General features: G+C 31.7%; 1 protein-coding gene across 1 annotated transcript; it reads left to right on the top strand.

Moving 5' to 3' along the window:
- The first annotated feature begins 3,929 nt into the window (after positions 1–3,929).
- On the top strand, positions 3,930–10,551 carry LOC132739606 (acetylcholine receptor subunit beta-like). Its single transcript, XM_060727353.1, has 3 exons — positions 3,930–4,205; positions 8,994–9,112; positions 9,800–10,551. Exons 1-3 carry the CDS (start codon positions 3,930–3,932, stop codon positions 10,548–10,550), a joined length of 1,146 nt encoding a protein of 381 aa, XP_060583336.1. The 3' UTR covers position 10,551.
- The last annotated feature ends 978 nt before the right edge of the window (positions 10,552–11,529 follow it).

Below are 11,529 nucleotides of genomic sequence, written 5' to 3' on the forward strand. Positions count from 1 at the left end.
GAGTCAAGAAAATTGAGGACAAATTTTTCTACAAATGAACTTCAGGTACTTGCAAGAGAGGAAACTGAGAGCAAATCACTTCTTTTCAGCATTTTTTTTTCTGAAATAATCACAAATGAAAAGAAAACAAACAAAAAATGGGTCCAGATAATAGCAAAAGTGAATTCTGTTTCGACCTGCGAAAGAAGCTGCACAGAAGTAAGAAAGAAGTGGAGTGATGTGTGATATATGGCATTATCATGAACACCAAATAATTTCTTATTAAATCCGTTAAAGTGAAGAAAACAGCAATTTACAACAGTTTTCAACGACGCTGGGGGTAACATACGCACGTATAAAAAAGGATGATTTCAGACGTTCATCGGCTGCGGAAAAAAAGTATTTCAAGTTTATTGTCATCATTGTGGTGTAATTTTTAGTTGATATTTGAAGCGAAAAATATGCCAACCAAAAGCAACAATTACTTATTATGTAAACTAACAACTTTACTGAATTAGAAAATTAAAAGGTATGCCAAAGGTTCGGCAAAGCTACTTCAGCCATAGTGTGAGTGGTGACATGTGGGTGATATGGATTTTATTTCACTAATATAACTCAGTTTTCACAAGGATATTCAAATTTTTTCTATAAATACAGGATTTATTTTCATCGAGTGGTATGAAAATAAATATTTCATGAGTGGCGGTAGCCACGAGTGAAATATGAAAATTTTCATACAACAAGATGAAAATAAATCCTGTATTTAATTGAAAAAACTTGATTTTTCTGTTTATTAAATACATTTTTCTCTTTGATATTACAATTTGAAAGATTTACTCTTAAATTTTGTTTATTGGCTGAAAGAAGTTGTCCGGCAATACACCAGTGAAAATACAGAAAATATGTTTCACTGTAGTGAAAACTAATTTTTTACAGTGAAAATACGGAAAATGAAAATACGCAGTTTATTGCATCAATATTTTCAATATTTCATTTCATTTATAAGTACATAATAAATACAGCATATTTGTTAATTGTGAGCGAACAGGCTATATATATCCCAATAACATTGCAATGTTTTTTCACGTCCATATTCACGAAAGACTAACTAACAGCAATTTTCATTTGTTTTCAATGACGCGCGGGAAACAGACTCACGTTAAAAGAAAACGTCAGACGTTCAACTGTTGCGGGGACGCTACGTAAAGAAACGTTATTTTAAATTTATAGTCACAATCGCAGCGTAATTTTTAACTTTTATCAAACAAAGAAATAATGACATTTGAATCGAGGCATGTGCCATTTAGAACACAACACTACAATCACTTATTATGGAACTTCACGAAAATAAAAATGTTCGCCAAATCAAGTTCAGCAATCTCCTACGCAGTGATCTCCCCTTATCAGTACAATCTAATCCCAGTGTTAGTGATATACTGTACATGATATGGATTTTATTTCCCTGATAATATGAGGTTATAATACGTTGTTATGTTAAATACTGAATTCTAGCGCCTCGTCAAATATAAGTGCAATAAAACCAGAGTATTGTCAATGACATTTTCATTTCACACCATCAATGTTTTGACAGAACTTTGTTTATTTGCGTACAATATGGATTTGATATGTATTGTTTGGACTTGCAAAATAAAAATGAGGCTATCTTAAGTTGAATATGCATTTGATACAGACTCTTTGGACTGTAAAAACGAAAAAGAGGCTTGATTGAGTACAATATGCATTTGACATGGATTTTCTTTAACTCTTAAAATGAAAATGAGGCTAAAATCCAATTATATTCTTGCATATCAGACAGGATTATCTACCGTTTCGGTGGTACTAGAAAACCCTGTCTTACACCCCCATGTAAGACAAGTCGCGTGCTTTAAATGACGTCATTTATGACTGAATTGCGTTCTTGGGATGACGTCACTTAACCATTATGAATGAAGTTATAAGTTCATACGCTACTATAAGAAAAAAGTGCGTAAAGAAAATATCAGTCTTCGTAATTTCTGTTCTGAAAATAATTGATTAATATGCAAGAAAAAGAATCAAACACCGGCTGTCGGTGCAGACGGGAATATCTAGCTCTCGGATAACTGTTTAGCGGTAACTCGGCAGAGCCTCGTTACCGCCGTAAACAGTCACCCTCGAGCTAGATATTCCGGTCTGTACCGGCAGCCGCAATCTCCGAATTCCATTATCTTTTTGAATGTTCACATTTAGTTAATACAAGAAAGCTGTATCTTGATAAATATTTCTATGAACGTCCAAGTGCTTTAAAATTTGAAAAATTAATGAACCATAGTAATAAGGATATCCTTTTGAAACTTGCCATATTTTGCAAAAATATTATGTTATTATTTAAATAATGTTAGCTTGTTAGACTTATGTCTTTTCTCTTTGTTTTTTCTCGCAATGATTTTTGATTTTCTCTCTCATCCTCCATAACCAGTCAACTCCGTTCAATTATTACTGTAATTATATTACATCATGGAGTTGTATGACCATTTATAATTTGCCATTTTATAGTATTTTGTTTTTACATATTATTTGCCATTTTGTATTATTTTGTATGTATGTATTGTTTTATGTTGTCACATGCCCATATGGGCCCTAACTTATTCCTAACCTAACCTACGCAGTGATCTCCCCTTACAGTATTACGGAGAAGCCCCACCTAATATCGAACCAGCGTCTGTTTTATTTTTTTATTTCTATTTCTGTTTGTTTAATTTTTTGTTGCCTTTTATGTGTTTGTTTTTGTTTTTTGTTGTTTCTTTTTCGTAATTTCAATTATGGTTCGAATCAAATAAATCATATCTAATTGCCATGAGTTTCGTACATTATTCATAAACATGTCACTTAAAGTTTAGTGAAATAAAATGAAATATAATAAAATAAGATGTATTTTGCTGTATGTCGTTTGGCATTTTCCAATTTGCAATTACAAATAATAATGAAAACAAGAGATGTATCATTCTTTTACGGTTTATGCCTCAAGATTTATGTGATAATGTCTATGAAAACTTGAATAGTCCTTGATGAGTTAAAATATCCATAAAAGTACAAATGAATTAGGTACTGACTTTCCAAAGAAAATAATTATAATTTGGAATTAATGAAAGTTAGCGTGGAAAGTTCTTTAATATTTCTATACGGTAAATGGCAATTTATTCCCAAAAATAAAGACAAATCTACATACATTAATATGGCACAGGCAAAATAAGATGGAACAATGTCCAATTATTTAAGCAAACCTGTTCAATGTTTTAACGTCAACCCTTCTGGTGGCAACTCATTCTACTTATGCAACCAGTACAGTGCAGAACAAAATTAGCCGACACGGCTATTAAGTTAGTAATTATATTTATATATCTGACCAGATAGAAAGACGAACAAGTCCATTTTAGATATTTAGCGTGACAATGGTTAAAGAAAATTGATTGACCTTTGCTCTAGAGGGCAATTCACATATAATAGGTAGTTAAAAACTGTTTGTTGGATTGATTTAGCATTTCAAATGTATAGTCAAATCAAAGTGTCTATTAAAAGCTAAAATGTAAGCATTGTTTAATATAAAACTGACAGTCTGCAATATTTGCTCAAAAAGGAAGTCTGAAAGAACATGGCAAATATCCTACAATAAGATAAAAGTAGCTCATTTATGCAGTGACAATATCGCTTTTAAATTGTCCCTACAGAGAATAGATAAAATGTTCGATGATTTGAAGCTATTAAGCATTTTCAAATGTTAATATGAATTTTATTTTCAGCTATCATACGTTGTGATCGTACACACACCCGACAAAAAAGAATTTAGAAATTGAATTAAAATGGTGGCAAAAATGAAAGTGTTACTTATTGTAATAATTATTCAGTTCGAATTGCATTCATATATTGCGCAATTTCCAACTTCAGTAAGTCATTCTTCCGCATCAATAACAATGTACAAAGAACTGTTACGGGATTTATTTGATGATTATGATATAAGAATTAGACCTCGACTCAACCAATCTTCTACTGTAGAGGTCAACACTTCATTTACGCTTAATTCTATCGTCGATTTTGACACAGCAGGACAAAGTATTGTCATAATGGGATTCTTTATCATTACATGGTTTGATGAAGTCCTTAAATGGGATCCAAACGATTACGGAAAAACAAATTATTTCCGTGTGAGGCTTAATGATATATGGTACCCACAAATTGAATTTAGCAAGGTATGATTTACTTTTGTACCATTTTCTTTAAAAAAAATGTTAATGATTACATTCTTTCCGCGAAATTTGTTAACTTACTTTTAGTCTGCTAGCGACAACTAATTTTACTTTTTAATTTTATATGTTATGTAAATGATTATTGTACATTTTTTGTAATCTCAAAATAGTGTTTAATTCCATATTGAGATTATGTTAGAAGAAAGCAGTCTGTCTATATTACGCAGATGTTCTATTAAGCATGTTTAAAAAACAAAACAATGTATTCAAACAAATCCTATCCAATTTATGTATATCATCATATCTTTGAAATCAAATGAAATTAATGCTATGATGATTTGGAAGTGATGGTTATACAACACAGATCGATGCATGCTTGAAGTGGCATCAATGTAGAGAAAATCGGAATCCGTAAAGAACGCCCAACACGACAAAATTAAATATGTTACAGGGCCTTCCGGAAAATTTAATTATCAGAGCTTTCGATCGTCATTTACAGCGGACTAACAATGTTACAGAAGCAATCCTGAAACATTTCCGTCCAGAGTATTTTTGTTTTTGTTTCTAGTACACAGATAAAATACGGAAAATATGATAAGCAGACTTTAATCAGAGCATAGACGCGAGTACGAACAATTAATAATTAATATACACAACATAAATGACTCAATAGGTAACGGGACAAACGAAAAGTCTCATAAACAGATTGATCGACAGAACATGATTAAACAGTTATAAATTTTGACAAATTATAAATGTGTACAACAGTAAATGAACAGAGATAAAAAAATGCCCTTACAAAAGTAAAGAAATATTAAATTACAAATGGAGAGAAAAATAAAATAATAATTATTTTAATAATTTTGGAATATATGGTACGGAAGAAAGGGTTAAAAAATCTGTATCGAACAAAAAGTGTCTAAAAACTGAATTTATAATAACGCGGAGGAATACAAAAAAATCATTGGCACAGAAAATGAAAGGGAACATAGCAATTTTGCTTTTCAAAACATGAAAAATTGTACATGTATTGATCTGAGCACAGCATCTCCCTGAGAATTAAGATGCAAACCTTTATCTTAAACAGCAAATAATTCTCTCCTAGGAAAAAATCTATAAAGGCCCTAAAAGAGGAAACAAACTGACACATTTTTGTTTACAAAGCATTTGCAAACCCTTATTGACTTATTTGACTTTAACCTTACAAAACTCATTATCACAAGGTCAAGGCAGAATACTTATATGATATATGTGTTGAGAAATTTTCCTACATCTGGTAATAAAGTTCAAACTTTCAATCACATCAGCTGAATAAGACTGAATATCATAAGTAACCGTATGAATGTTCGTAACAGGTTTAATGTATTATTTTTGGCAGTTATCCTCAGAAAGGTATTCACTTCTGTTCCATGTATCCCCTCAATATTCTTAGCAATGGAATCTGACAAAATGTAGACCCTGATATCTGAAAATGAAAAGAGAAAGAAAGATGCACTAAATTCCATAACCACATTAATCGTTGACAGAAAAAACATCGTATTCAAACTTTTAACTTTATCTGACCAATCTAACGTTTAATACAACTTATAGCATCTGACTTCCAGTCCCCCAAGTAATTTATTGTGTTCTGTAGGAAAATCAGGTTTAAAGGCAAGGATCGCGAAACCCCTTCTGAAAGTATGTGTGGAACAGACCTTTAAATCTTAGCCTATCAAAGAAATGCACTCACGAAAACATATAATATGAAACTTAAGAATGCTGAGACAGCGAAAACAAGGCATCTTTACACTGTTTAATGTAAAGATTTATCAAACGTTCATAAGCAAGAACAGGACAAATGTTCTGATCTTGCAATCTTAATAATGGACAAATGAGATGTCCTTCACGAAATTGAATTGTTTTAGACCAGTTAATTGCACACGAATTAAATCACCTAAATGATGCAGATGTTTTGCATTTAAAATTTATCTTATACAGTTTTGAGAAGAAGAATGGCAATAGGCCGCTTGAAGAAAGCTAAAAGAAAAAGACACTCTCTCACTGAAAAATCTAAAACCTTATGAATTAGCAATAAAATAGTCAAAGTAATATGATGAGGAATTAAGCTCTGAATATATTTTAACGACAAATTTAACAAATATGAGTTAATATGAAGAGTATTATAACCTACAATTAAAGGTAAAGTTTTATCTCCCCATATAATATTCCTTATGTTATCACAGACTTAAAAGTCCCACTTAAAATAATCATACAGTCAAATAACAAACAAACAAAAATCTGGTAACAAAGTGATCCCTCGGAAGCATTAATCACAACAAAATTACAAGAGAATTGCAGACTCGGTTTAATTGAGTCTGTACACGAGGGACTTGAAATATAAACAATAAAGATTCTTTCCTATTAAACTTTAAATTCCTTTGTGAATCCTATGCAAAAACAGAAGCTGTAAAATGCCTAAGATCCTTTCTCTATGTAAACATGTCCATACTGCACTACCAATTAATTACAAATCATATAGAAATTTAAAGAAGCTGTCTTCCACGAATATCTCTAACAAAGAGGAAGCATAAGGAACTTGCTGATAAAATTCCGAACTATACAAATGCCACATAGATAAACAATCGGACAATCGAGTGAAACTACCACTTGTATGAATTCCTTTCAGTTTAAATTAATAAATATAAATAAGCAACAAAACATATTTCACCAAGACATTCTTTGAAAATTATTTTTTTTCACTTCCCAGTATTTAACAATATAAACAGTGAGATTATCAGTTTACCTTTTCTTCAAATCCACACACCAAAGCATAATAGCTATTACGGCTAGCCGCAATTAATGCCAACATTTCCAATCAAGTTATACCGAAATCTTGATTCAGAATAAAATCTAGAAAACACCGTGAAAACAACTATCTAAACTAAAAATTTCATCAACATGTTATCAAATACCATTATCAATTAAAGAAATGCCAATATATAAAGGAAGAAATTTTCTCAACCATTATAAATCTTTCTTAACATCTACTGGAGTGACATGAGTATTGGATTCATTTGCATAATTTGAAATAGGATTGATAAAGATTCTGGTAGATTTGACACATGCACCTACAAAATTAAGCTTACCCTACAATTTCTAAATATCCTTCAAAGAAGCATTATCTTTATTTAACAAACACAAGCAGACGAACACTCTGGATGATCAAGTTCTTCTTTCCAATATGTGCTTGGCAAATCTTGTTATAACATGTTTGTTAGTAAATGGCATGTGATGATTTAAAATTGCATTTATTCCTCTGATATTTCGGACAAACCCAAATTCAAGTATCATCATTACCTACCAGATTTGATTTGAAACTTCATTTGAGTAGAAGAAGAATACTGAACATGTAATTCAGACTGATTCTTCTTCGAAACCTGCGCTGGCTTAAACAGCTGATTCCATATAAGTAATATCATCACACAAGCTACCTAAACCAAGGGCTATCTCTCTTAAAACTTTCGCATAAAAAGATTTGATTTCTGAAATATCAAACGAAGAATTCATATACATGTACATTATTTTTTTAGAAGAGAAATTCATTCTTTTTTCTCTAGAGCACTAATTTTTGAAATTTTAGAAATTATTTCTAACTCTCCTGCAATGAAAAGACAGACTTCTAAATCATAAAAGATTATGTTTTTACTGACAAAATTAATCTTAATTTTGAAAGCAGATATTTTTGTTTGATTTTCACAGAATCAAAAGACTTGGAAGAAATACCCTATTTCTTTTTTTCTGTTTATGTTCTTTATGGTTTTCTTTTTGGAATTCCATCCATCATAACTTTCAGAAAAATCCGAAGATTAATCAAACACAACACCTAATCTTTGAAGCTCTTTTAAAGCCTTGTTTTTAATGTGTGGCATAACTCAAAGAGAGTTAAGGTTCAATTGAGAAGTGCCTTTATCATCAATTCTGGAATCCTCAGATTATTTAAGAAAGTTGTCATGACTAAACAGCTTCTGAAGCACTACGACCACCAGCCTCCGGTGCCTCGGATGTATATGAAGCAAAAGACTTGAAAGAAAGCACTGGATTGGTTTTCGTCTTTAATCTGGTCCCATTCACTAAATGACTGGAATAAGAACTAGTATTATCCAAAACTCCTGCACCAGATGACAACGACTTCTCAAGAGATTGAACATACAATTCGCGTTCTTCGACCTGTATACCTGTGATCTGTATACGCAATAGCAATAACTACAGCTGTTTTTACTTGTTTTTACAGCTTCCGCTTAGTCACGAGGTTTATCAATGAGAGCCTTTTTCTCTAATTCATTGCTATCGGCAATACTGTCCATATTCGGGGTCTTTGACGGAGGAGTCTGTATTTATTTTTCGGCAGTCCAAGCCTTTCCCCGTGTCGTAGACAGTTTAATATAATATAATATAATGTAATATAATAATAATCTGGAGTCTCTTTCACCCTCTCTTATTTCCTTTCTTGAGGCATCTCACAATTTACATAAGATAAAAGTTACCTTCCAAATAAAAGAAACAGTATATGAAAAATGTTCCCTTGAAATGCTTGTTAACCCTGCTTTGTTTATCTAGACGTCTTCACAAAGAAAATAAATCTGTGCACAGTAAATCTGTGTACCCGAAAAAAACCTTTTGCATTTATAATTACGCGGAAGAATACAACAAAGTCATTGATCCAAAAAATGAAAGGGTAAAAAAGTATGACAAACAATTTAGACCAATAACTTACCTGTTTTATATCGATAATTAAACGGTTTTATATTAATTAAAAGTACTCTATATTTCCAGACTAACGATGCAAGTAAAACCTTGGGTGATAAAGAAACGGAAATAGCTAAAATCTCATACAATGGATTTGTCGTGTGGACTCATGATGGGATTTTCAAGTAAGTTTATATATAATATAAAATCGCTTCTTTTTCACGTTATTTAATCGAGTTTGAAATTCTACAATTTCATTTAGACTTCTGTCAATATGCAAACTAAGGTAAATGACACGTTCGGTGGCAAACGTGATATATCATAAGCTTTGTATGTTTAAAAAATGTCTTTACCAAATGATTTAGTAAGCTTTATATTATTTCACTAGAATATCACTAGAATAATTTTTCCCCGGGAGATGCTTTGGTAGTTTAGCGCGGAGGAAGATAGTCTAGTACTGGTGTAACTCTCCAGGAACGATGGTTAGGAAACTACCCGCCTATATGACTGAAATACTGTTGGAAAAAGGCGTAAAATGAAACAAACAAACAAACCGTTTCATTTTTAGAACAAATGATTATGTTACCAATAAATAAACTTATATTATGCTACAAAATATATTCGTGTGTAGGCTACATTTGAATGTTTTGATCCGATGTCAAATAAATTTCTTGCTATGTTATTTACAAAATCAGCTGAAGTGAAAAGAGATATAAGTTGTTCACATCACATGTCATTGAAAAGCAATCATGAAAGTGTTTTTTGTGTGTGCTTTTACTTTATTGTGAGCTAATAGAAACAAATTGTGGAGTGTACATTGCTGATTAACAATGCCTTCTCTTACTCAAAGCTATATTTTGTTGCTTTTTTAGCTCCATGTGCAAAGTGACTGTTAAATATTATCCATTTGATGTACAAACATGCGAGTTGATTTATCACGCTGCCGGTGAAAACAAAGACACAGTGCTTCTAAATGTGCCACATGCTAATCATTACTTTAACCTTTTGGAAAACTCGGAATGGCGTGTTGTTAAAACTACTGCAAAAGTTATAGATTCATTCAATACGAATGTCATGTTCATCGTAGTCACTGTACAGAGAAGAGCAGAATTTACAGTGTATACAATGATTATTCCTCTAGCAACACTTGCCGTGGTAAATGTCTTCACGTTTCTTGTACCAATTGAATCAGGAGAGAAGGGATCACTGTCTATCACTCTGTTCCTCGCATATGGTTTCTTTACCACAATTACCAGAGATTCTCTTCCCCATAACTCCATTCAAGTATCCTACTACATTGTCTACGTCACTACCCTCCTCATATTCAGCGTCTTCACCGTTATCTATGTCATTATCGAAGCTAAGATCAACTCTAGCATAGGTTCAAACGAGATAAACATCTGTAAAATAAAATCAAATCAAGTGAAAAGCGTTGACGCTATGTCGAAAACAAATGATGAATATGAACTTGAAAACATGCCTCAAATGGACAAGACCTTGACATGGAATGAGTTTCTTAAGAAGATGGATATTGTTATGTTCTTGTTTAGCATTTTAGCTATGAGCATTTACAGTACAGTGTTATGGACATACGTATATAAGAAAAGCAAAATATATTCATGAAACTACCTGTATATTGCTTAGTCGTGATCTTGAACTAAATAAACAGCATTTGCAAACAAATGTTTCGTTTTCACATTCAGCATTACAACAGCGTTATAATTGTCACTTTTGTATTGTAAATATTGTTACTGATCCGTGCTTTTACGCGGCTTTCTAAAGATTGACAATGAGGCTCTAATGAAATGTATTATTAAACTTAAGTTGCTTGGAAATTGTAAAAAACTGAATTCATGAAATAACTTCCTCTTATAAAAAGGAAAGTCTAAAGACCCTAGCCGATGCTTTTTTTTAGAAACATCCAGAAGCTAATAGAAACCTCATGCATGTATTTAAAACATTTTACGATATTTCAGTCATTGTCAATATACAGTGTATTATTATTATTTTCATTTCAGTGAGTCAATTGTCTTTGTTTGTTTTACGGTATGTCGTTAGAAACTATTGTGAATTTTGTGTTTCTTACTTTTGTATCAAATCTGTTCATGTAGTGATATCAAATAATTATACCAAAAAACAAGAGTTCACTTCAAACTATGTCTTTTATTATGAAGAAGCGCACTATCAGTTAATTATCAATTTTCAAAGTGTGATGAAAATTCTAAACATTTTCAGAGTGTATGGAATCAAGATGATTCAATGATATACAATATACGCTACTTTTGTCAGTGTTGGATAGTAAATTGGATATTTTCCAAATACAGAGTGAGATAATTTGTCACATTGACCTTAAAATTTGGTCCACAGGCAAGCAGAAGTCAACATTTAATGATCAACATTATTTTTTGTCCAATCACGTTGTAGTATTTTTCAAATTTCTGCTAAGTCTAACTTTGGTTAATGTGTACTAACTAAATAAAATTTACTTAACCTGTCGTCTAACCAGTCTAACAAATTTCAATAATGCATTATATTAGGGAGGAGTTAGAGCTGTGGTTTGCACTCTGAATTGTAAAAGATCTAAGGTTAGCAAAACAATGCC

The sequence above is a fragment of the Ruditapes philippinarum genome, unplaced genomic scaffold (assembly GCF_026571515.1).
Source record: "Ruditapes philippinarum isolate M1 unplaced genomic scaffold, ASM2657151v2 ctg1033_1_1_1_1, whole genome shotgun sequence".
NCBI classification, from domain to species: Eukaryota; Metazoa; Mollusca; class Bivalvia; order Venerida; family Veneridae; genus Ruditapes; species Ruditapes philippinarum.